The 27,104-nt window shown below is 40.5% G+C and overlaps 1 protein-coding gene across 1 annotated transcript in view; it reads left to right on the top strand.

Moving 5' to 3' along the window:
• Positions 1-26,582, top strand: part of LOC122729727 (uncharacterized protein C3orf20-like) — a 39,981-nt gene extending 13,399 nt beyond the window's left edge. Inside the window, exons 3-5 of the mRNA XM_043968749.1 lie at positions 18,310-18,452; positions 21,890-21,925; positions 26,446-26,582. Of these exons, the coding sequence (XP_043824684.1) occupies positions 18,310-18,452; positions 21,890-21,925; positions 26,446-26,506 (240 nt within the window). The 3' untranslated portion in view covers positions 26,507-26,582. The remainder of the gene's footprint in view (positions 1-18,309; positions 18,453-21,889; positions 21,926-26,445) is intronic.
• The last annotated feature ends 522 nt before the right edge of the window (positions 26,583-27,104 follow it).

Raw genomic sequence — 27,104 nt, 5'->3', positions numbered from 1 at the left:
GAGAGTGAGGTTGGTGACCTTGCATAGCCCTCCCTCACTTAAATCCAATTCCCTGCAAGTCATGACATCACCCTGATGTCATGGTCCTCTTGGGGAACGAAGGACAAACAACAACTATGCTAGGTGCTAGGGATGCGAAGACAAGAATGAGTCAGTCCTTGTTAACTAGGAGCTTCCATTCTTTGGGAGACAAGTATGAATATACTGAAGTAGTCTAAGGATATCCTAAGTTTTTAAAACCACTGGGTTAAAACATGGCACCAATGAGATCAAGCTAGAGCCCTCCATGGGCTAGTCAACTTTCTTTACTTCTCACTTCATTTAAATTTTATTTTCCAAAATATATGTAAAAACAAATTTTGAGATCAATTTCTAAAAACTTCCAACTTCTCTTCTTCCCTCCCTTCCCACCCCCCACCCACAAGAACTCAAGCAATTCAATATAAGTTATACATGAGTAGTCATGGAAAACATCCCCACATTATCTAGGTTGTGAGAGAAAACAGATAAAAATAAAACTTCAGATTAAGGAATTGTCAAAAAAAATTTTTTTAAATGCATTTCCATCTGTTTTCAGATACCATCAGTTCTTTCTCTGCAATTTTCATAAGTCCTTCAGGGTTATATTGGATCATTCATTGCCTTGCTGAAAATAACCACATGCTTCCCAGCAGATCATCTTACACTATTGCTGCCATTCTGTATACAGTCCATTTCACTCTGCTTCAGTTCATGTAGGTCTTTCCAGGTTTTTCTGATAGTATCCTGTTCATCATAACCTGTATATAGTACCTTAAACTTGACAAAGAATTTTCTTCCCAATAGCCCAGCAAAGTAGGTACCATACGTTTTGCCCACTATAGTGGGCATCATAACTATTTCTCTCCATCCTATTCCCTTCCCATGATATATACTCTATTTTCTATCTTCTTTTACCCTATTCCTCCTTAAAAGTGTTTTACTTCTGACCCCTCCCCCACTCTGTACTCCCTCCTTTTCCATTTGGCCAAATGAATTTTTTAAGGAATTGTTTTCTTCAGTCAATCTTTGTGCTTCCTTTTCCAAGCTGCTGATTCTTTTTTCATAATTTTCTTGGTTGCTTTCATTTCTCTCCCCATTTTTTCTTCTACCTCTCACAATTGATTTTTTTTTCGGGGGGGGGCAGGGCAATGAGGGTTAAATGACTTGCCCAGGGTCACACAGCTAGTAAGTGTCAAGTGTCTGAGGCCTGATTTGAACTCAGGTCCTCCTGAATCCAGGGCTGGTGCTTTATCCATTGCGCCACTTAGTTGCTCCCCTCAATTGATTTTTTAAATCCTTTTTGAGCTCTTCCAAGAAGGCTTTTTGGTCCTGAGACCAATTCATCTTCCCTCTTGAGGCTTCACATGTAGGCAATTTGAGAGTATTGTCCTCATCTGAGTTTGTGTTTAGCTCTTCCCTGTTGACACAGAAGCTCTCAATGGTAAGAGCTCTTTTTTGTTTCTTACTCATGTTGCAGCTTATTTTTTTTTTTTTTAAGTTGAGTTCTGTTCCTGGGGCACCAGGGTCCCTGTTTCAAGCTTCTTGTGCTGGGATGTAGGGGCTGTGTAACTGGCTTTCTACTCTGAGGCCTCTATGGCTTGCAGATTTCTCACTGCCCTGGGCTTGCTCCCGGCACGCTGGGATGGCCAGGCTTGGTCCACCTGTTCTGTGGGTGGCCTTCTAGCTGGCAGCCTACCCTCTCAGCTGGTGCTGGTATGCCACCAGCTTGCTGAGCCAGGATCAAGGGGCCTCAGTTGCTGGGCTGTGACCTAGAGCTTCCTGTTGACTTGCCCCAACCCCCTCCATGCTGCATTGCACTGAGGTGCGCTGCGTTCCCCTTTTGCCCGAGTGAGACCAATCTTTCCTGAAGTCTTCTAACTTATCTCAGGTTGGAAGATTGTGTCTCTCTGTCTTTTTGTAGGTTCTGTAGTTTCAGAATCCATTTAGAAGGTTGATTTAATGTTCTTTTTGAGGGAACCAAAGGAGAGTTCAGACAGCTTGCTGGCTTCCCTCCACCATCTTGGCTCTGCCTCTCTAAAGTATTTCTTAATAGAGTCTCATCAGCCCAGGTGTTCTGCCTCTCTGATTGGAGGGTGGGGCCATGAATTCCAAATCTCCACTTAAAGGGAAAGCTCAGCTCAGAATATCTCATTTCTCACCTGGCTTAACCACTCTGGGACTTCTCTCACTCAATCTCCACCATGTTCCTAAGCATAGCCCTCAGACTCCAGCTTCCTTTTGGGGGTGGTCATCCCCCACAGGATTGTAAGCTTCCTGAGGGCAGGAAGTATCTTTCTTTTTCTTTTTTTAATTCCTAATACTTAGCATATAGTAGTTGCTTAATACACTTAAAAATATTTGGGCAGCTCAGTGGTACAGAGGATAGAGTGCAGGGCCTAGAGTCAAGAAGACTCATCTCCAGGTGGTACAGTAGATAAAGCATCGACCTTGGATTCAGGAGGACCTGAGTTCAAATCTGGCCTCAGACAGATGACACTTACTAGCTGTATGACCCTGGGTAAATCACTTAACCTTCATTGCTGGGGGGGGGGGGAAGTCTCATCTCCATGAGTTCAAATCCAGCCTCAAGATGCTTACTATCTGTGTGACCCTGGACAAGTCACATATCTTACTTAGCCTCAGTTTCCTCATTTGTAAAATTAGTTGGAGAAGGAAACAGCAAACCCACTCCAGTGTCTTTGCCAAGAAAACCTCAAACTGGGTTCATGAAGGGTAGGACACAGGGCAGCTAGATGGCGCAGTGGATAAGCACCGGCCCTGGATTCAGGAGTACCTGAGTTCAAATTTGGCCTCAGACACTTACTAGCTGTGTGACCCCGGGCAAGTCACTTAACCCCAATTGCCTCACCAAAAAATAAAATAAAATGAAGGGTAGGACACAACTGAAAATGACTAAACAACAATAAATGCTTATTGACTGAACTCATAGAACATATATGTGGTATATCAGTCACCAATCATTTATTAATTACCTACTTTGTGTTAAGCAGTACTATGTGCCAGGCATTATGCTAAGTGTTCCAGTCGTATCTGACTCTTCATGACCCCATTTGGGGTTTCTTGGCAGAGATACTGGAGGGGTCTGTCATTTCCTTCTCCAACTCATTTTACAGATGAGGAAACTGAGGCAAAAGGAGGTTAAGTAACTTGTTCAAGTTACTTACACAGCTAGTCAAATACTTGACACTTACTAGCTGTGTGACCCTGGGCAAGTCACTTAACCCCAATTGCCTCGCCAAAAAGAAAAAAAGAAAGATTACACAGCTAGTAATTTCCCAAGATGGAATTTGAATTGAGGTCTTCCTGACTCCAGGTCTGGTGCTCTATCTACTGCACCACCTAGCTGCCTCCTAGTACAATATAAGGAAGAAAGTCAATTTAATTCCCTGTAATGTTCTCTGACACATAAATACACTTCCTCTGACTTACAATTCTTTTATCAGATTAAAAAAATCCAAACTTAAGCAAAATAGAATTGTTATTTATGACCCCAGATTGAAAAGGGTTGTTATTAATTTTTCCCAACGGCTAACATACACATCCTTCCTACCATTCCTATTTTGGAGACCGTTGTTTAAGCCACAGAACTACAGCTGAGCAGGGGATTAAGGGCCAGGGAAAGAAAATTGTTGTACATATTTCCATAGGCCATTATCATCAATCAAAGGTAAGGAGCAGCTTTGTGTTGGTGGAGGCATGTTTACGGAGCTCTATAAACAAAACTCTAAAGGCTTCTGACCAGACATTGTCCTGAGGCCGCCTGGTCAGCTGCTTTTCTGTGACCATGGAATGTGTTTCCTGCCCTTGGGCTCCAGTTCCCTGAGCCCCACCGCCGTTTAGTGCCTGTGGTTACTGGTGACAAAGGCTCTGTGTATATAATACCACTGGTCTTTAAAGTGTACGCAGTTCTTTTCTTACAATAGTCCAGTGAAGTCGTAAATATTCTTTTCCCCCATAAATAATATTATACCCATTTTGTTCATGAGGAAACTGAGGCTAAGTAAGCTCACAGGATTACAGGGCTAGGGTCCAGCTGCTTCATTTTACGGTTGAGGAAAATGAGGCCAGAGAGGTGTTCCAGTATGGACTTGGGATTTGAACTCAGGTCCCATTATTCTCTGTTTAGTGGGATTTCCCTCCCCATCTTATCACAAAGCAATTTGCCCATGAATCATAGGATCCTAGATTTCCAGTGAGAAGGGACCTTAGAGGTCATCGGGAAACTGAGGCCTTTATCCTGTGATGCTTCCTAGCAATTGCCATACTAATCTTTCCTTTGGCACTGGGCTAACTTTAATTTTGTTGTTTGGTCCTTTGTTTTCCAAAAGGACTTGCCGGTGAATGGCATTGAAGTGGGGCAGAGCTGCACAAAGTCATCAGCCTTACTCTCTCCTCCAGAGTCATCAAAGTCCAGTGGCAAGACAAAAAGTCAAGACCACTGGAGATGGCCCAGTTATGGTGGGTGACTTTGGCCTTTCTAAATTATGGAGACAGGTGGCTCAGCTGATAAGAGTACTGGGCCCGAAGTTAGGTAGACCCGAGTTCAAATCCATCCTTAGCCGCTTACTAGCTTACTAGCTGGGTGAGTCACTTCACCTCTTTGTTTGTCTTAATTCGATGGAGAAGGAAATGGCAAACCTCTCCAGTAAGTATCTTTGACAAGAAAACTCCTTGGACAGTATTGATGTGCTGTGGTCTGCAGAGACTGAACAATGACAACGAACATTTTAATATAATCAATCAAAGATAATTAGCATTCTTTCTTTGTACTTAGTACTCTTTTCTGTCCAGACCTTTGATTTCACAGGTGTAAGGAACTCCTAGTCCCTCCAGGAATGGGGATGAATGACTGCTCTGCCTCTTCTAATCTTGGAGAAGTGCCTGGGGACACTGGGAGGTAAAGTGACCTTGATCAGGCCCCAGGTCCTTTTGTATTAGAGGTCCTACTTGAACCCAGGGTTCCCTGACCCTGGAGCAGGCTCTCTCCCCTTCCGAGGCCCTCTCTGTGATTAGCACTCACGCTTAGGAATACAAATGCCAGAGGCAGCTAGGTAGCACAGTAGATAGAGCACCGGCCCTGGATTCAGGAGAACCTGAGTTCAAATCCGGCCTCAGACACTTGACACTTACTAGCTGTGTGACCCTGGGCAAGTCACTTAACCCTTATTGCCCTGCAAAAAAAAAAAGAAAAAGAAAAAAGAAAACAAATGCCACCATTGGCACTGATCCAAGTTAGACGCACAGGTCAGTGTCAATAGTACCCAGGGAGATGAATACAAATTGGTGGAAAATTCTGCCTGGAAGACTGAGGAGTCTCTGTCAAGGGTGGTGAGCCCCCCTTTCATTCATTCTTCTTTTAGGAATGCTGTTCTTTTCTCCATCTAGTTCTCCAAGTGCTTATTAATCTTAGAGCCTTCCCACTGAGATGACCTCCCACTGATCATGCATGTGTCTATATCCCATCCAACATAGATAGATAGATAGATAGATAGATAGATAGATAGATAGGTGTGGGGGAAAACCTATAGGGTACAGTTATAATATTGTATATTTAGATAGGGTATATTATAGAGAGGAGCTATCTAGGATATGTGTGTATATACAGACATAGATACATATACACACATACATATGCACACTGGTAAAGCAAGCTGGGTTGTACACAAATCTGTCCATATGCACACCCACACCAAAAGGAAAAACCCAACCATTCTAACCTTAAAAACGGGTTAGAAATATGGCGCTGAAAGCCTACATATGTCAGTCAACAAGCATTTAATATATGCCAAGCCCTGTGCAGAAAACAGTCCTGCTCTCACAGAGCTGATGGTCTAATGAGAAAGATAACATGAAAACAATTATGTACAAACACAAGACGGATATAGACAGATGTGTGTGTATATGTAGGAAAAGACATAAAGGAGATATAGGAGATACATGTCCTATAGAGGATACACGCACAGGTGTGTATTATATTTATATGCATGCATGCATACACACACCCTATATAGAATATATGTCCTACATAGATGTATATCCTATATGACACAAGGTGTGTATTCTATATGTACACCCATGTCCTGTATAGAATATATCCTATATATGATACACACAGGTATGTATTATATGTGTATACATACATCCTATATAGAATATATGTCCTTTATAGACATGTGTCCTATATAGGATATACAAGATGTGCATTTTATATACATACATGTATATATGCACCTACATAGAATGTGTCCTTTATAGATATATGTCCTATATAGGATACACATAAGGCATATTATGTACATATCTTATACACACATATATACAAATAGACACATATGGCCATATGCATTGCATGTGTATCTGTATGTATCTGTATGTGTGTACACACATGTGTATGCATACATACAAACATACATATATACAGAGACACACTCATCCTACATAGGATATAACACACACATAAAGATATATAATATACATACATACACAGGACATTTTTCCTACATATGTTTTTTTATAAATGTATAAATCTGTGTATGTGTATATATAGATACACATCCTATATAGGAAAGATATCCTAAATAGACTATATTATAGCATATTAAAGTTATATATACACATTAATAATATGCATTATATACAGATTAAGTATATATTAGTATTATATATAATTATAATTATATATACATTAAACAGAAACAAAATGAACTTGCCTTGAGAATTAGGTGATGCAGTCGATAGAGTGCCTGGCCTGGAGTCAGGAAGACCTGAGGTGACCATCCAACTTCACACTTACTAGCTGTGAGACCCTGAGCAAGTCACTTAACCCTGTTTGCCTCAGGTTCCTCATCTATAAAATGAGCCAGAGACAGAAATGGCAAAGCACTGCAGTATCTTTGCCAAGAAAACTCCAAATGGGGTCACAGAGAGGAGAACACAACTGACAATGACACAACAAAACAGGACGAACCCCCAAATTAGTTCCACTTGGGCACTCTGCAGCTCTTTCACATTCCACTAAGTAAGAGTAATGATGAAAAAAATGGGTGACAAAGGTATCCCCAATGTTAGACCAGGTAGACTGTGATCATCAACTTAGTTATTTCCAAGACTGAGAGGCATCAAATGCAATTTTTGTTGTTGTTGTTGTTGTTGCAGAGCATATGACTCAGATCCCAAAAGCTAGAAATAGCGTTTCAGGTTGAAAATAAAATGTCATGGGAGAACCACTATTCCATTTGATCCAGCCATCAACATTCAGCACATTAATATTAGTAGGTCAATGGTTAAGATGTTTCTTCTCTACCTTTCTCAACCCCAAGGAATATGTCTGCCAATCTTGCAGATCACAGGTTTAGAGCTGAAAGGGACCTTTGAAGTCATCTGGTACAATCTTCGTTTTTTAAGGTGAGGAAACAGAGAGGTTAGGTTCCTTTCTCAGGGTTATACATGTAATGAGTATCAGAGGCCAAATTTGAACCCAGATCCACTGACTCCACAGCCATCTCCCTCTCTTTTGTACTACATGGTACCTGTAGATCAGGACTTCTTAACTTGGAATCCATGGGTTTGTTTAAAATTTTTTTTTCTGATAACTGGATTTCAATATAACTGGTTTTCTTTGTAACCCTATGTATTTTAATTTTATAATATGTATTTTTAAACGCTTGGCCACTAGGTGGTGCCATAGTGCATAGAATGCCACACCTGGAGGAGTCTGGAAGACTCATCTTCTGGAGTTCAAATCTGGCCTCAGACACTTCCTACCTGTGTGACCCTGGACAAGTCACTTAATCCTATCTGCCCCAGTTTCCCCATCTACAAAATAAGCTGGAGAAGCAAATGGCAAACCACTTCAGTGTCTCTGCCAAGAAAGCCCCAAATGGAGTCATGAAGAGTCAGACAACTGAACAACATTTAAAAACATTATTCTGAGACTTCACCAGGTTACTGTAAAGGGATTTGCGACACAAAAAAAGGCTAAGAACCCCTGGTCTAGATGTATGTTATCACTTACCTAAAGAGAGGCAGTTGGTGTATTGAGTGGAATTAGGAAGACCTGGGTTCCAGTCCTGCTTTTGGCACATCTTAGTGGAATCCCCCCTCCCCCCAAATCACTTAGGAACTTTCAGTGCCCAGGAAACTTTCTCAGGCAATAAGTGGACAAAAGTATGTGAATGGGGAGTTTTTTCTCAGATGAAATCACAGATTCCAGACTAAAGAGCCAAATAGCCCATTCTCTTCCCCCAAAACCTCACCTGTTAGCAGTGGAGTTGAGAAATACAAAGAAACTTTTTTGATCAGAAAGTCAAGCATCCTCCTTGTCTGAAAGCACTTAGCCAGTCCCTTCTTTCAGGAAATAGAATAGCCACAAGGTTAAGTTACTTCTCATTCCTCCTGGATGAATAATACAAAAATGCACTATATTCTGATGTTCACTCCCACTTGGTGTCTTCATTGAGAATGCATGGCTTTATTTGGAATGGATCTCAAAACATTCTGAAAAGTGATCCACTTCAAAGGGTTGGTGCAACTGACTCCGAGTTCTCAGAAGACTACTTCAATCCATCAACAAGCATTTATTAAGTACCTACTGTGTGCCAGGCATTGTGCTAGTCGCTGATCTGCACTGCAATCATGGGCATTATATATACCCCATGTTCACATATGAGAGATATAAAATTATAGCTCTCACTAGAGCTGTGATGGAATCATTGCAATTTTACTGATTGATTGTGTGACGATTGGAATGACGCCACCTGCTGGAGACTTACTGTAGCAAAGCGCCACCATGAGGTGAAGGCTTCTGAGGGCAAGCCATGTGGTCAAGGTCCTTAGCGTCAGGAAGTGACGTTTGCTCGTGGGTACTGTCTGTCAAGGCTACCAGCCAATCGACTTGAAGAGCCTCCCATTTCTGGGAGGACACGAAGTAGGAAGCAGGCGCTGGCCTGGCGGAGGGGTGCTGTCTCTTTTTTTGGTTCCTGACCTCGCCATGGTGGGTGAGATGATAGGTTCTCTTAGAAATAGTTAGATTTTTACCTTTCTCTCTGATCCTAATGTTCTGTAATAAATACTTAAACATTTAAATACTCTTGCTAAAGCTTATAATTTATTGGCAACCACTCAGTAGATTTTAGATAGTTTAGCTAGAATTTTAGCACCTTATAATTAATTTATCGATTTATCTATTTAGCTGTCTTTCTTTGCTTTAACAGGAGAATGATTGATGTATCTGGTAACATAGAAAAAATTAGCATTCCAAAAAATTTTAGGACGGTTGATAAATTAATCTAGAAGTTTTTTATATTCCTAGGATACTTTTTTTGGGGGGGGGGCAAAGAGTGTTAAGTGACTTGCCCAGGGTCACATAGCTAGTGAGTGTCAAGTGTCTGAGGTCAAATTCGAACTCGGGTCCTCCTGAATCCAAGGCTGGTGCTTTATCCACTGCACCACCTAGGTGCCCCCTCCCTGGTTACCTTTGAAGTTTTTTCTAGCTAAAACAGGATGCTCCCCTCATCCCTGTTGCAAGCTAATTCAAGTTTAAATTTAAAGTAGCATAAAGTATAAGTATCAAGTTTGGTTTGATTCAACAGTGATTAGCACCTGCTATGAGTAAGGCATTGGGCTAGATGCTGGCTGTGCATAAAGGACCCTGGCTCTCTAAATTAAAAAAAAAAAAAGCCAGGGGTGGAGAAAGGAAGATGAACATACAGAGAGCTATGCACTTATTTTATTATGAATAGATCCACAAAATTGTACATAACCAGCACTTTTTTACTTAAAGCAGGAAAGAATAGACATAATAGGGAAAGAAGGAAAAAGAGCAGGGTCATATGCCCATGGCTTCTTGTAGCTCTGGTGAGGAGAGAGGGTCATTGGTGAGGCCTTGCCCTCTGGGCCCTGGTTGAGAGAGGGCCTGAGGTCTCTCCCTTCATCCTCTCTAGGAGTCTCACAGAAGTTCATACTCCTTGCTCCCCACCACAGAAGGGAAAAGGGCTCCCACTGGCCCTGGGGCGGGGGAGTCTTTTGTATTCAACTCCACTCCCTGCTCTGAAGCTAGTCACAAGGTAGACTGAAGCATAATTTTTTTTTACTTAGTTTTTCTTGGGCTGCTAGGTGGCTCAGTGCATAAAGCACTGGCCCTGGATCCAAGAGAACCTGAGTTCAAATCTAACCTGAGACACCTGACACTTACTAGCTGTGTGACCCTGGGCAAGTCACTTAATCCTCATTGCCTCTCAAAAAAAAAATCCAATGCTATTTTTCTTAAGGGTTGTTTTGGTGGGTTGTTTTTTTTTTTTGGTCTGTTTTCTTTCACAACCTGACTAATATGGAAATGTTTTGCATGACTACCCATGTGTAATTTATATTGAATCGTTTGCCTCCTTAAAGGGAGGGTGGGGAGGGAGGAAGGAAGAGAATTTGGAACACAAACTTTTAAAAATGGATGTTTAAAATTGTTTTTACATGCACTCAGGGGAAAATAAAACTCTAAAAAAAAAAAAAGCCAGGATGGTCAGCAGTCAGAGTGGAGGAGCCTGGCCTTGAAGGCCCTTCCCAGTGTGGTTGTAGTTTGCTTCCCCAGCCTTCGCTTACCTTGCTCCCCTTCATACACCTTCAATTCAGTGGGCATTCACCCATCGGGATATGTTATATCCCCAGGCAGAATGTAAGCTTCTTGAAGGCGTAGCCTAAATCAAGCCAAACATTTATTTGAGCATCTCTGCCGTGCCAGGCACTGTGCAAAGCCCTGGGCATGCAAAGAAAGACAAAAACCCAAACCAAATAAAACAGCCCAGTCCCTGCTCTCAAAGGGCTCAGGGTCTAATGGGGGAGATCACACTGTGTACAAACCAGTCTCAGAGTTGGAAGGTACTAGCACTAACTAATTAGTTCAAGTTTATGGGAGCCCAGCTTTAAAACCACAAAGAACCACAGAAATCACTGAATGAACCTTCCATTTCACTGAGAAGTGAATTGAATTGGGAGTCAGGATTTGAATCCAGGTCTTTCAGACTCCAAAGCCCAGTGTCTTCTCCAGGTTCTGTATTCCCAACACCTAGCATGGTGCTTGGCACACTGAAACGAATTATGTCATGGCTTCTAGTCCTCAAGCCCCCACTTATGTAAGACCCATGAAGAAAGGGATACAGTAGCAAAGACTGTTTCCAATTTTTTCCACTGTCTCCTATTTATTATCCTTCTTAAAGGAAGAAAACCTTCACAAGATTTAAGATTGGAAACTCAGCCTGAAAAAGCCCTCCCAACTAATCATTAGCCAATTACAAAAAAACAACCGGGAGCTTTCCATTTCTTGCTTTTCCCCCCTCCAAGTGTATTGAGGCTTTAATAGATTTCTTTGAAGACTTTCCAGCTGAATCAAAATATAGGAATTAAAACTTAACCAAGTGCATCAGGCCGGCCGCTGTTCAGGCATGCTTGGTATGACTCTGTAAGGAATTAGCATGGTTGTGTCCTTTCCTGGCATGACTGATTCTGCAGATTTCCTGCGTTCTTGCTTTTATCAGACTCAGCCGGTTCCAAGGGTTCGTGGTCTCTGATTTAAACTACAGCTTTGGAGCGCCTTTTAGAACCAGTGATGGACTTGAATAGGGTAAAAGGTGACACCTTAGGATGAAAACTGGGCAGGTAGAAGGCAAGGGTGGAATTTGCCTCATGAGGACACCAAACTGTAAAAATAAATAAATAAATAAAATTCCTCCAGTCAGACCGGGCTTGGCGAGAGCTGAGTAAGTGATTGACTCCTCTGTGACCCTGCAGCTCTGCTCTGGGGCGGCAGCTCCAGACACCTCATCTTGCCATTGAGATTCATGACCAGGGAAGCCAAACAGACCCCTCCCGGTGACTGAAGGGAAACTGCTCCAGGCTTGCCCTAGCTGGTAGACACAATTCCTTTGGGGTTGGGGCATTTCAAATACATTTGAGTTAGCAACCACTCTTTAAAAATTCTTCCCCTTAATGGAAAAAAGGGCTGTTGAGAGGGGCAGCTAGGTGGCTCAGTGGATAGAGCACCGGCCCTGGATCAGGAGGATCTGAGTTCAAATCCAGCCTCAGACACCTAACACTTACTAGCTGTGTGACCCTGGGCAAGTCACTTAACCCCAATTGCCTCACCAAAAAAAAAAAAAAAAGGTGTGTGTGTGGGGGGGCTGTTGAGGATGTGCTCCTTTAGCCTCAGGGACCTCAGAGGCCATGTTACCCAACCCTCTTATTTTATGGATGAGGAAACTGAATCCCACAGCAAATGAAACGATTCACCCAAAGCCACAAAGGTGAGAAATGTCAGAGGCAGGATCGTGGGTTATCATAGACCATGATCCAACCCCTTCATTACACAGATGGGGAAACTGAGGTCCATGGAGGTTGTGACTTGCCCAAGGTCACTGTTAGTGTCAGAGGTGAGATTTGAACTCAGGTCCTCTGACTCTACAGCTAGTACTCCTTCCCCTGTGCTTCATTTTAAATCTTACTAGCTGTGTGACCTTGGACAAGTCACTTAACCTTTGTCTGCTTCAGTGTCCTCAACTGTAAAATGGGGTTAATTCTAGCACCTACTTCCCAGACGGGTGGAAAGGTTCAAATGAGATAATATTTGGAAAGGCTTGTCTGAGGCTGATAAATCTAGAGCCAGAAGGGACCCTCTAGAGGCCATCTAATTCAACCTCCTCGTTTTATCCATGGATGAACCGAGGCCCAGAGAGTTACTTGTCTAAGGGCACACAGGTATTGAAGTCAGAATTGGATTTAGCTCATCAGACTCCAGGGCCTGTGAGATCTTCACTGCGCCGTACTTCTTCCCCTTTATTGTGAGGGAGGGAAGAACTGAAGACATTGGGGGGGGGGCAGGATATGTGAGAAGAGGGGCAGACAAAGCAGACCCGGGGCTCTTCATTTTCCACATGTGACTTTTCCTGGTCATTCCTGTGAGCAGCACTCATTTTCAAACCTACAATCACAGAGTTCTCACAGGCGTATTCCAATGGCTTATTGGGGTATGAGGGTTGACTGTGGGTTCTCAAGGGCCACATCCACAGGGCAAGTGTGCTCTGAGAGGGTCCATGAGACTACTGGTGCTCCATCACTGGACCTTCCTCCTAGGACCAGCTAGCTAAGTAGGGAGAGGCATTTTGAGTCTCTTTTTCTCCCAAGCCAAATGTGCTTGGGTCTCCTGTACCATTACAGGGAAACAGGTTGTGGGGGTCCTTAGGTATTCCTCTTTAAAGAATTATACCCTCTTGCACACAAATCCAATTAGAATAAAATAATCTTTTATTTAAGTGCTAGAGAAAGGACACCAAGAGAGAAATCAAGGACATCTCTCAAGGGGAGATGGTTTGGAGACATTCTCTGAGATACCTATCTCCTTGAACAGGAGAAAGGCCATAGCTTTTTTTTTTTGGCGGGGCAATGGGGGTTAAGTGACTTGCCCAGGGTCACACAGCTAGTAAGTGTCTGAGGCCACATTTGAACTCAGGTATTCCTGAATCCAAGGCTGGTGCTTTATCAACTGCGCCACCTAGCTGCCCCCTGGGCCATAGCTTTTATAGATGGCAGATGGAATGATCACCACCTGATAATGGAAAGTTCCCTTTGGGGGTGGGGGAAGGCTTGAATGAGGTGGTCGCCTGGACTCCTGGAGTTATCTCTGTCCCCTAACTCAGGCCAGGCAGCAGCCAGGCTTAATGGACTTATCTCCCTTACTCCTCAAGGTGTGTCTGTCCTTTAGCTTCTCAAGGAGAGTTACCCCATTCCCATGTCCTTTAGTTTAGCCCGCCAATTTAAACTTTAATAGTTCCAAATTCCTTGATAGGTCCCAACCCCATGACATGTATGTTCATTTGAATTCCTTCACTGTTCTCGGTTCCCCTCTTCTGCATCTGCCTCCATTTGCTAATATCCCTCTTAAAATGTGGTTCCCATAATTGGACCCAATATCTCAGCTATGGTATGATGAGGGAAGACCATCTGACTGATCTCTTTTGGGGACCTTATGGTGTAAATGAAATATAATACAGACTCCATGTTTTAAGACACAGGGATAACAATACCCAGTTTAAGTAGTATGCTACTTGTGGTTTTGACATGTTGGGGCTAAATTGCTCTAGAATGAATTGTTACAGTCTGTGTGGATTGATTTCTGGGGAGGTGTGTGAACTTGGATGGGGAAAAGATTTTCAGCAACCTTTGGTTTCCTCTGTAAATCCAACGTATTTTGGTCTGTTCATTTAAGAACATTTCTTTTTTATCTCATAAAAGAATCTTATTATTTTCCAGATACATGTAAAGATAGTTTTCAACTTTTTTTTTTCCAGAGCAATGAGGGTTAAGTGACTTGCCCAGGATCACACAGCTAATAAATATCAAGTGTCTGAGGCCACATTTGAATTCAGGTCCTCCTGAATCCAGGGCTGGTGCTTTATCCACTGCGCCACCTAGCTGCCCCCTCAACATTTCTTTTCATAAGATTTTTAGTTACAAATTTTTCTCTCTCCTTTCCCTCCTCTCTCACCAAGACAGAAAACAATCTGATATAGGTTATATAGAACATTTTTTTTGCTTTTAAATTGAGACTGGTTCTCCCTATCTCGCCCAGGCTGGAAACATGGTGGTCACTCATGGTCCCGATCTCACTACTATTCACGAGAATAGTTTATTCTGTTTAAGTCGGCTAGTTTGTTCTTCCTCAGGGCAGATTGGTGGCCCTTCAGTCTTGGGACCAGGGGCACCATATTGGTGTCAGGCTTAGCAAGGATGCCCAATTGGCTTTAACCCAACTGCTGCTCAGAACTCCTGAGTTTCAGTAATCCATTAGCCTCGATCTCCCTGGCAGAAGGGTCCACAGGCACAAACCACCAAGTCAGGCAAAAATGATTCTGAGAAGTGGCCCCCAGGTTTCTCCAGGCTGATAAAGGAGTCCATGAACCCCCCAAAGGGTTAATATCCCCTACTGTAGAAAGCCATGGAAAAAAGATGATGAACAGTCACTTACCCAGCATTCCTACGTCAATGGTCAGTCACCCCCTAAAAGAAGCAGCTTCTCAGATTTATTCTGTTCTTAAGGAAATGCAGCAGGTGCTGGTGTTCACTGGTAAATGTTAAAATCTTGCCAAAATAGAATATCTAGAAGGAAGGATCCTGGCATAATTGTCACAAAGTTGTTTCTAGTTGTGAGATACAGAGTGCTGTACTTGGGGTTAGGAAGACCTGAGTTTAAAGCCAGCCTCAGTCACTTACCCTCAGTCTGCCTCAGTTTCCTTATCTGTAAAATAGGAATACTAATAGCACCTACCTCGCAGGGTTTTGTGAGGATCAAAAGAAATTAAACAGGTAAAGTGCTTTTCAAGCTATTAAGCACTGTACTACATAAATGCTAGCTGTTATTCTGATGATGATTGGGAAATATCTTAGGGCATAAGCTAGGACTTCCTACATGTTTTTATTAACGTGTTGTTTGAAACCATCTTCTTTGTGATCCTTCATCACTAAAAACCAGAAACAGTCAACCTCAAGTTCTTGCCGTGCCATTCCCTACCTCCCACCACCATCCTTATGTTCTCTGGTTATTTATTTGAGTCTCTTGGACATCTCCATCCTATTTATTTTTCCAAGTTTTCCTGGGACACCTAAAACGATCAAAAGAAACATAGACTATTTATTTTTAAAAAGTAGACAAAACTGAGGTCATACAACCCATTCCATACCAGCCTAAAAAAAATACAGCTTCCAGTCTGCCCTGAAGGGTGGGTGACTTGTTAGGGCTTGAGTGACTAGGGCTGGACATGGAGTCCCCACATCTCTGTTTTTAGCTCTGTCAGAGCTCAGCAGGGTAGGGGTACCTCATTCTGTTTACCAAAAAAAAAATAAAATAAAATAAAAGTGAAATATTCCAGTCAAGGGTGGCTTTTGGTGATACAGGCAGTGTTTGGGATCAAAACAAATTTGAGGGGGTGAGGTGGGAGTGGGGAGGAAGCTTACTTTTTTAATACAATATTTTTAATACAAACAAAAAAGCACTTAACTCTTTCTTATGATAAAGGAATGGGAAAGGTCCAAAAATAAATATCCCTTATGTTAGCTTTGTAATGTACTCTTGGGCTGTACAAAATCAGGAAGGTTGGATTTGGCCCATAGGCTGTCCACACCCTAGAGTCAAGATTGGTTATTCTATTAATTTGTACTTTGAGGGGTTTGGATTTCTTTTAGTGATGCATAAACTATTCTTAAAGTTTCCAGAAATGAGAAAGCTAGTTCCCCCCACTCCCTTGGTCACTTTTTTGCATGGAAAGTACTGCCTCTGTCTTTTGGAATCTTCCCTTTTTGGGGGTGGGGGGGTGTTAATTGCTCCCTGAGCACTTTTGTTGTTGTTTGGTTTTGGGGGGGCAATGAGGGTTAAGTGATTTGCCCAGGGTCACATAGCTAGTAAGTGTCAAGTGTCTGAATCCAGATTTGAACTCAGGTCCTCCTGAATCCCTGCTCCCTCCCTGAGCACTTTAAAATCATATTGTTTGCAGGACAGAGAGATTTAGTTTCTTTTTCTTTTTTTGTGGGGCAACGGGGGTTAAGTGACTTGCCCAGGGTCACACAGCTGGCAAGTATCAAGTGTCTGAGGCCAGATTTGAACTCAGGTACTCCTGAATCCAGGGCTGATGTATTATCCACTGTACCACCTAGCCGCCCCACGAGATTCAGTTTCTATTTGGACAGATCCAGGTACTCTTCCTGACTTCATATTCTTCATTTTCCTCTTCCTCATGGTATGTGAAGTGTGGTCATGTTTAATATGGTGGATCCTATTACTGTCATTGAGGAGAACTGATTACACTAGAACATTTTCCTGATTATATCCTCCTTTGCAAAAATAGAAGCAGAATTCACAGAAATCATAAATGTAGATGTGGAAAGGGTCTAAGAGTTCATCTAGTTCAACTTCCTTATTTTAAAGATGAGGAAACTGAGACTCAGAGAGGCTAAGTGACTTCTTCAAAGTTACACAAGGAACTGATCCAATCATTCTGGAGAGCAATTTGGAACTATGCCCAAAGGGCTATGGGACTGTGCATACCCTTTGACCCAGTAATACCACTATTAGGTCTGTATCCTAGAGATCAAAAAAAAGGGAAAAGGACCCAAATGTACAAAAATATTTATAGCTGCTCTCTTTGTGGTGGCAAAGAATTGGAAATCGAGGGAATGTCCATCAATTGGGGAATGGCTGAACAAGTTGTGGCATATGAATATAATGGAATACCATTGTGCTATAAGAAATGATAAGCAGGAAGATTTCAGAAAAACCTGAAAAGACTTAAGTGGACTGATGCTGAGTGAAGTGAACAGAATCAGAACATTGTACACAGTAACAGAAACATTGTGTGATGATCAGCTTTGATAGACTTGACTCTTCTCAACAATACAATGATACAAGACAATTCCAAAGAACTCATGATGGAAAATGTTCTCCACATCCAGAAAAAAAGAATTGTGGATTCTGAATGCAGATTGAACCATGCTGTTCCTACTTCTTTGTTTTTTTCTTTTTTGAGGTTTTTCCCTTTTGCTCTGATTCTTCTTTCACAACATGATTAATGCAGAAATATGTTTTAAATGATTTTACATATATAACCTATATCTGATTGCTTTTTGGGGAGAGAGGAGGAAATGGAGCGAGAAAAATTTGGAACTAAAAATCTTATGAAAACAAATATTGAAAACTATTTTTACATATAACTGGAAAATAATAAAATACTTTGGGTTTTTTGTTTTTTGTTTTTTTGCAGGGCAATGGGGGTTAAGTGACTTGCCCAGGGTCACACAGCTAGTAAGTGTCAAGTGTGTCCGAAGCCAGATTTGAACTCGGGTACTCTTGAATCCAGGGCCGGTGCTTTATCCACTGCGCCACCTAGCCATCCCATAAAATACTTTTATGTTTGAAAAAAACCCCACAAAGTTATTCAGGGAGAGAGCAAGGGTGGAGATTTGAACTCAGGACCTCTGACTCCAGAGCCAGAGTTCTTTCTGCTGCAGTATGCTGCCTGTCTTCAATCCAATCTATCAAACAACATCAAACATTATTTGTCTTGCTCCTGATTTCTCTGGTTGGCATGCTGTCCACTGAAAAAGTCTATCACCTTAATATTTCCTCTGGTTTTGTTGCATATTTGTCTTCCTTTTACATGAAGAGTAAACAATTTTGTTCCTGGGACTTTTATTTTGTTAAATATACATTTTAATCTGCTCCATTACCTTTTGCAGATGTATATTCAGGGAAAGCTGTTGTTTGCCAACTATGTGTTAAACGGGTACAGCACATCTGCTAAAGACCTCCAGAAGCAAATTGTGAAGACCAGAAATGATTACCACATGGGTTACCATCTACCTAATGACTTCAGAGTTAGGTACGGTGACTGCACCCATATCAAGCTTTCTTATGCTCCTATTTCCTGTAGCTTATAGATCTGAAACTGACTAAATAACAAGGGTTATAAATAAATAGAAACAAGTAAGTAAATAAATAAATGAATGAATAAAAATAAATCAACACCCAAACTACGCTTTCTATGAACAAGACCACTTTGTTATTAGCATTGGGTTTTATTGACCCCTTCCAAGAATAAATGGATGAGATGTGCTCTGACTCCATTTCTCACTGATTTGGATTAAAAACACATTCTGCCTAGTTGAGGCTAACATTCTTAAACTTCACCGTTGGTCAGCCACGCTATCATGGCAAGCCTAAAAAGAAAAGAATTTGAGCCTCTCCAGGAGCTGGTCAGGTCAAAGAAGGTGGTGAAAATAAAATTAATTTACACCAAGTCACTGTTTTTATTTCATTGTGGATAAATAATTTCTGAGTCACTAGATGGGAAAACATACACAAACTCAAACACATGCACCATACACACACACAAAACTAAGCAAAAAAATAGTGTGCTTTTTGAATGAGGAAAAATACTTTTGTGGGGGAAAAAAGATGGTAGAAGAGAAGAGGAAGAGAGAAAATTTAGATGTTTGTGTTAAAACTCTAAATAGTGTCCTTGAATTCCTGCTGGAAACAGAGTTAAAAAATGAACACAAAGAAAAGGAATAAGGAAGTACAGATTTTAATGCAAAATGAGAAATATAGGAATACCATTGATAAAGTAAAGCCTTAGAAACACAAATACTGTACCTTATTAAATTAAAGGAAAAAACCCTTCAAAAATAATAGACCAAAATCTCCCATATGATAAAAGCCAGAAGAAGATTTTTAAAAACATTGATTCTTTTTCAAAGAAAATTAAAAATTTTCAAAGATACACATTCTCAATGAGGGTAGGAATGGTATAGTTCTTACATATAAAACACTTAATGATTAAAAAGGTATAAATAATTTCTGAAAGAACATTCTCAAATGATATTTATAAAGAACATTCAAACAGTTCAGCACCCAAATTAGTCTTTGAAGTGAAAACTTCTAGGACTTACTATGTAAACACGCTTTAACTCTCTAAGCCACCACAAATTTCCATATATTCCCCCCTTTTTTTTCTTTTTCTTTCTTTTCTTTTCTTTTTTTTTTTTTTCTGAGATTAGGTCTTCCTATCTCACCCAGGTTTGATGGGCAGTGGTCACTCATGGCCCGATGATCTTCAATTCTGATGAGTAGGGCAGATGTAAACGGCTCCATTTTCTAACCTGGGCCAGTTGAACCCTCCTTGGGCAGTCTGGTAGCTGTACTTCTGGGGGCCAACCATACCGGTACCAGCCTTACTGAAGACAGAACCCTCACACTCAACATATCCACCAGTCTTAGGCTTTTCTAGTACAAAGGACTTCAGGCATTCATTACCACAACAGGTTACTCCACGTTCATGACGAGCAGTGCCAAAAGACACAAGAGAAGACAAGCAGAGGTCTTGATGGGAACTAAGAAGTCAGGAGACACATACTGTACATAAACACTCACTTTAGGTTATGCAAACAAATTGAGTTCGTTACTTAAATGTGCATGGATTAGTGAGCTCACATCATACAGCATTTGAGATTGTATCCAGATATTCTGACATTCAGAAGTAAAATAAAATAAACAAAGCTATAAAGTTGGATAAACATTTTGGTCTTTGCCTTTTCTTTTTTTGCAAAATAAAAACAAACGAATGGAAGCATGCCCTGGTTGCCTTCAATTAGTTCTGCAGAAAATATGATGTTAGGCAAAATGACCTACAAGGTATTGAGTTCCATAGGAACAATGTTATAAATGGGTGGTTGGAGTTAACTGGGGAGATAAATATCTTTGTAGCAAGTTTCTTTGATAAAGGTCTCACATCTTTATTTGGGATAGCTAGGTAGTTAAATGGATAGAGTGCTGGACCTGGGATCAAGATCTGAATTCAAATCCTGCCTCAGACACTTACTAGCTATGTGAACCCAGACAAATCACTTAACCTCATCTAAAAATGTAGATAATAATAGCACCTACCTACCATGACTGCGGTGAGGATCAAATAATATTCATAAAGACCTTTGCAAACCTTAAATGCTATGTAAATACTAGCTATTATATAATTACTATGATATCCAAGATATATAGGAACTGATTCCAATATATAAGAACAAGGATCATTCCCCAATAGATAAATCATCAAAGGACACAAGCAGGCAGTTCTCAAAAGAAAAATAAGATATCAATAGCCATATGAAAAAATACTCCAAATCATTAATAAGAGAACTGCAAATTGAAACAACTCTGAGGTCCCACATCATACTGATAAGACTGATTAAAAAAAAAGAGAGAAAATGATAAATGCTGGAAGGACTGTGGAAAGAGAAGCACACTACTAATGCACTGTTGGTGGAGCTGTGAAAGGCATCGTCATTCTGGAAAGCAATACAGAACTAAAGTTCCATAAAGAACCAAAGAGTCAATTACTAAAGTGTATACACCAGTGATACCACTAATAGGCCTATAATTCAAAGAAGTAAAAGAAAAAATGAAAGGACTTATGTACAAAAATATTCAGACTAGCACTTTTATCATAGCACAGAACTAGGAACAAATGGGTTGCCTATCCATTGGGGAATGTTTGAACAAATTATGATATATGAATGTAATATATTATTATGCCATAAAAATGAAAAAAAAAAAGGGACAAATTCAGAGAAACCTGGGAAGACTTGTATGAACTGATATAGAGGGAAGTGAGCAGAACCTAGAGGACAACTGGTACAATGACTACATCTTAAAGTAACTCTCATCGATGTTCCAGAAGACCAATGAAATATGCTTTCCATATCTTGACCAAAGGATGGCAGACTCTAGAGGTATAGAATGAGAGCAACGTTTTCAGACAAGCTTATTTTGTTAAAATGAAGGGCTTTTGGGGGAGGGGAATGGGTAGAGAAGGAAATGCATGGGAAAGAACACAATGAAGTTCAGAGGGTGAAGCAAGACAGCTTTGAAGCTATCATGTTGAATTTATTATATACTTAAAAATAGTTGTAATACAGATTTAAAGTTTTATATGTAGTCCTCTTTTTCTTCTTTTCATATGGGAAAATGTCCATATTTGTTGTTTGTCAATAGCAGCAACAACAAATTAAAATTAAAATCACAATCTTGAAAATAATAAATGGGTGGTTGGTGGGGTTTGATTAAATTAATGAAATTATATATCAATAGTCATTATAAGACAATGTTGGTCAGGCCCACACCACGGGGTTTTCCTAAACAGTACCCACATAATTAATTCCAAGTGAAATAAGAAAACTTAAGTGGTTATCTAGGCATAAGTTAAAATAATTCAGAGGATATTAAGAAACATCTTTCAAATGACTAAATTTTTGTTTTCAATAGGAATCAGAATCCAAACTGGACCGTTAATGGACACTGGTAAGGCAGTCTATGTTATCTTAATAACCATGCAACAGAATGTGTACATGATGAGAAAACCTCAGCTTTGCTAAATTCAGATATTTATTGTCAGAAGGGTGGTCCCCAGGGACTGCAGTTTTTCACCCAAAGCAATCATCTATGAAGACAAGATCTGCATGGGCTCTGCTGACATCCATGAAATTGTGATGCTTTAAGTTTTGACCCCTAAGTAATGAAAAGAAGCAATAAGGAAAAGAAAAATAGGGCAACTGATGAAACGTAAAAGAAACAGGAAAGCTCTGTAAGCAATAGCTGCATTGCCACTGAAATGGAGATCAGCTATTAACTATTCAGGATCAACCTGAGGGGATCAAACCATCCAACAGCTCAAGCTAATCAGTTATCTGATATTGGTCATGAACTTCAGGTAACTTATGAATCAAAGTGCCATTCATTTCATATACTCTGATTAGTCTTGCTTCAATGATCACAACATAGTCTAACCACATTGAGTGGAAATCACTATCAAAGATATTTTTATTTGAGTGACTCTTTTCTTTTTCTTTTGTTTATTTGTTTTTGCGGGGCACTGAGGGTTAAGTGACTTGCCCAAGGTCACACAGCTAGTAAGTGCCAAGTGTATGAGGCTGGATTTGAACTCAGGTCCTCCTGAATCCAGGGTTGGTGCTTTATTCACTGCGCCACCTAGCTGCTCCCATATTTGAGTGACTCTTAACCCTTTGTTGGGTAGTCCTTTTTCTTTTTCTTTTTTTTTTGGTGAGGCAATTGGGGTTAAGTGACTTGCCCAGGGTCACATAGGGGTAGTCCTTTTTGACTCATACCAATTAATAAACACATGTAGGACCATGGGACTGTATCACCAAGAAAGGATTGAAGCACGAGATCACATAATTAATCAGTAACAATAAACTATGCCAGACAACAGAACAGCAAAGGAAGAAAATAGATGTGCTTAAGTTTTCTTTATTCCATAAAATGTTGAACTAAAATGTGAGGACACTGGCTGTTTGGTTCCAAGATTCATTTCTAACCCTGTCAACCTAGGATACCTTTGGGAGGAAGTCTGCCTTCAGCACACAAGGCAAATTCTAAAATTAATATTCCACAAATATGGACAATAACAAAATGCTACATGTAGACTTAAGGCAACAAGGTCAACTCAACTATGTGTTAAATTAAGTGTTAAGAATTCTGCAGATCCAAGAGGTTTAAAATAAATTAGCATTTGGAATAGGGGGAAAGACTAAATGACATTCAGAGACAGCACCTAAGCTTTATGCTTTGGGAAAAGATTGAGCTAAGATACTGTTTAATGGAAAGTCTTGAATCATTGAGGTTCATTAATCATTTTGACTCGAGGCACAATGGATAGATTGCTGGATGTGGAAGTCAGGAACACTGAGTTCAAATCTAGCCTCAGACTTACTAGCTGTGGTATTCTAGGCAAGTGTATAAACCTTAGTTTCTTCATCTATAAAAGGAGAATGAAAATAGAACCTACCTCCCAAGGTGACTGGATGAGATAATATTTGTAAAGTGCTTTAGAAACCTTAAAGCACTATTTAACTGCTAGCTATTATTATAAACTATCTCAAATATAAAGATTTGATACTGACCATCATAAGAATATATTTGTTTATTGGTAAAAGCCCTACTGTTCAGTGAGGTGAATGCTATGAATTGAATGGCTTGGCAAACACTGTAATTTCCCATCATCCCTGTCCTCTTTATCCCAGACAGTGAATTAGTTCTAGCCAAGACATTTTATGATACAGATCTGAATCCTGGTGAACCTAGGTGATTAAGCCAGCCTATAATTCGTCTTCAGTCCTGAGAACCAGTCCCAAGACTTATCTGGGAATTTGGGTCACTTCTAAACTTGGGTACAGGGACTTAATTTAGTCTAACATTCCTGATCCATATTTCAAACAAATCCCATTATGCCACTCAACTTCATAAGGACATTCCCAGACCAGCCTCTAGGGGATGGAATGTAAGGTTGCTTTAGGGCAGACACCACTCTCACACTTGACCAAGTATTAAGGGCTGATGTTCAATAGGCTACTCAAGTAGCTCCATAAGGATACAAAGAATAACAATCTTGTTATTTGAAAATGAGCTGAATTCTTTTAAGAATTCTCTTGGGAAGGAAGAGCACTGTTCTGAAGAGAGCATACAAACCATCACAAATGTCATTCAGTAGTTTCAATAATTTTCAGATGGACATATGCTAGTCAGAATAAAATAAACTACAAAAGGTCAAGAGCATCTCTCATCTCTATCAAAACTTGTACTCCAGAGTTCGAGTAGAGAGGAAAAGATGCATTTTCTTTTCTTTGTTTCTTTTTTTTTTTTGTGAGGCAATGAGGGTTAAGTGACTTGCCCAGGGTCACATAGCTAGTGTCAAGTGTCTGAGGCCGAATTTGAACTCAAGTCCTCCTGACTCCAGGGCCGGTGCTCTAGCCACTGCGCCACCTAGCTGCCCCGAAAAGATGTATTTTCAAACTCCTGTGTTGAAGATCAGCAAACCAATGCACTCAGTTTGGAAAAACAAATGACAACAACAAAATTCCCCAAAGCAAAACCACAAGTGCATTAAACAATTTCATTTTTAAAGATGGATATGATTTTGGTTAGGCTATAGTCAGCCAGTCAATAAACATTTATAAAGCATCAACTATGTGCTGGGCACTGTGCTAAGTGCATTGGAGCAATCATTTAATATAGGTGAACTGGGTAGTTTTGTTGTGTAGATTAAATATACTGACTCTCCTGCTTACTGGCTAACACATTAAAATGACATAATTTTGACAAAAATGAAGCTGGAAACTGGTCATTTCAGTTACTTATATTTCAGGATCTTACATTTTCTTTTCTGCACAGTCACCTTCCAATTCTTTTCATAAAGGCCGCCTGCTTTCTAGGTTACCTGTGTGGATCCTGGAAGTCTTTTCTCTCTCTTCCTCATCTATCATCCTCTCAGGCAGGATTTTCCAGGCTGGGCAGTTATGTTTATTTTTCCACCCGCCATGGCTGCAGCTGCACTGAACTGAGCAACTTTTCTTCAGACAGGAGGGCAGACGTTGGAGCCAGATTTTGTGCCATTTCCCTGATCAATTACTTTAAGGATTCAAACTCTAGCCTCGGTTTCCCTGTTGGATCATTAGCAAAGACAGGAGATACTTTAGTCATCATGTTTAATTTTGAATCCCTTTCCAAGATCTTTAGATTGTATTTAAAGTAACCTATTTTCTCCTTGCCCCCACCCTTTGCTGTGCCAGGGTTGTCCCACAGGTAATTGACTTATCTGTATTGGATGTGACTTTGAGACTGTCACTGGGTGACTTCTGCAGAGTCTTTAAAGACACAGAGTACTGAGGGTGGGGGGTAGGGAGCATGGGTGGAAGGCTGAATTAGCAAATAGTTACTGAGATACAGAAATGAGTTTACAAAACCCCACTGCTTGGGGGCTTTTACGCACCAGGGATATGAGTTTATATTTAAAATCTCAACTAATGTTTACACATGCACAAAATCAAATTTGCCAGATGTTCATTTTTCTCAAAGAAAATAATGCCACCTTTGATAATATGGCATTAAATCTGAATGAAATAAAATTTTGTAGGAAGTAGAATTAATGTAGGAAAAAGTAAAACAAATGTCTGACAATAACATTAGGTTTAAAATAGAACAAAGTGAGAAAGTTACTTTTCTAAAAATTTCATTAACATCAATGGGATGGGGGGCAGCTAGGTGGCTCAGTGGATAGAGCACCGGCCCTGGAGTCAGGAGTACCTGAGTTCAAATCTGGCCTCAGACACTTAACACTTACTAGCTGTGTGACCCTGGGCAAGTCACTTAACCGCAATTGCCTCACTAAAAAAAAAAAAAAAAAAGATTAAAAAAAAAAAAGATCAATGGGATGGGGACTGGACTTGTGATTTCACTGGTATCAGCTCCCAGGTAAAGAAACTCCCTTTACTAACACAGTTCAGCATCTTCTCAGAAACTTACAATATTAGAAGAACCTGGAGTTCTGAGGTTTGTGGATAGACTTCAAGGGATTTGTGAACTTGAATGAGGGGGAAAAAAATCACATTTTTGTTTTCACTAACCTCTAATTAAATTAAAAGAAGATAGGTAGCTCAGTGAATAAAGTGCTGGGCTTGGAGTCAGGAAGACCTGAGTTCAAATCCAGCCTCAGACACTTATTAGCTATGTGATCCTGGGCAAGTCACTTAACCTCTGCCTCAGTTTCCTCATCTGTCAAATAAGCTGGAGAAGGAAATGGAAAACCACTCCAGTATCTTTGCCAAGAAAACTCCATAGACAGTATATTCCCCTGGGTTATGAAGAATTGGACACGACTTGATTATGAATTAAATTTTTTTCCTGAGGAGGGATCCATAGGCTTCACCAGTCTGCCAAAGGTATCCATGACACACATAAGAGAGCTGTCTAGAGCATGACTTGCTTAAGCTTACAGAGTCCAATAACTTCTTTCTCTTGTTTCAAAGGCCAAGATACACTGCGCAGTTTGCTAGAGGAGTAACCGGGATGTCCAAACCTCCTTTATGAAGAATCTGGTATCTGGTTCAGAGAGAAAATGCTGTGGGCAAAATGGTCAACTTCCTGCATACGTGTCTGATTGGTCTAGTTTTAATCACAGCAAAGAGATCCTCCCAAGAGAAATCAAAACACAATGGAAGGCAATGCAATGTAATTTTTCTGTACAGTACAATTTGACCTATGAGAAACTCAATTATCCAACCACCTGGAATAGTCAAGACCCACAATTTTCAAAAAAAAAAAAAACCTGAGCAGACAAAATAAATGTCACAAAAATTCACTGGTGGACTTTACTCCAAGAAGGGGGCCTTAGCTCCATGACCTTTTTAGGTTTTTTTATACCCAACTCCATTGAGCTTGGCTATCACCACATAAGCAGCATTAAAATTTAAGGGAGAAGAGGATGATTAAGAAGGGAATACTGACATTCACAAGAAAAGAAATCAACATTCTGGCATCAACAGAGAAGACTTAAAATTCAGCAGAGTTTGGAAATTTAATGTAGAGACAACAAACAGTCCTATCTACTTTAATGGGCACCAAGGCAAACAGTACAATAATTGAGATAGATAATCAGGGAGGCAATGTGGGATACTAGGGGGTTGGA

This window comes from Dromiciops gliroides, chromosome 5 (assembly GCF_019393635.1).
Source record: "Dromiciops gliroides isolate mDroGli1 chromosome 5, mDroGli1.pri, whole genome shotgun sequence".
NCBI classification, from domain to species: domain Eukaryota; kingdom Metazoa; phylum Chordata; class Mammalia; order Microbiotheria; family Microbiotheriidae; genus Dromiciops; species Dromiciops gliroides.
This window is presented reverse-complemented; position numbering and strand designations above follow the sequence as displayed.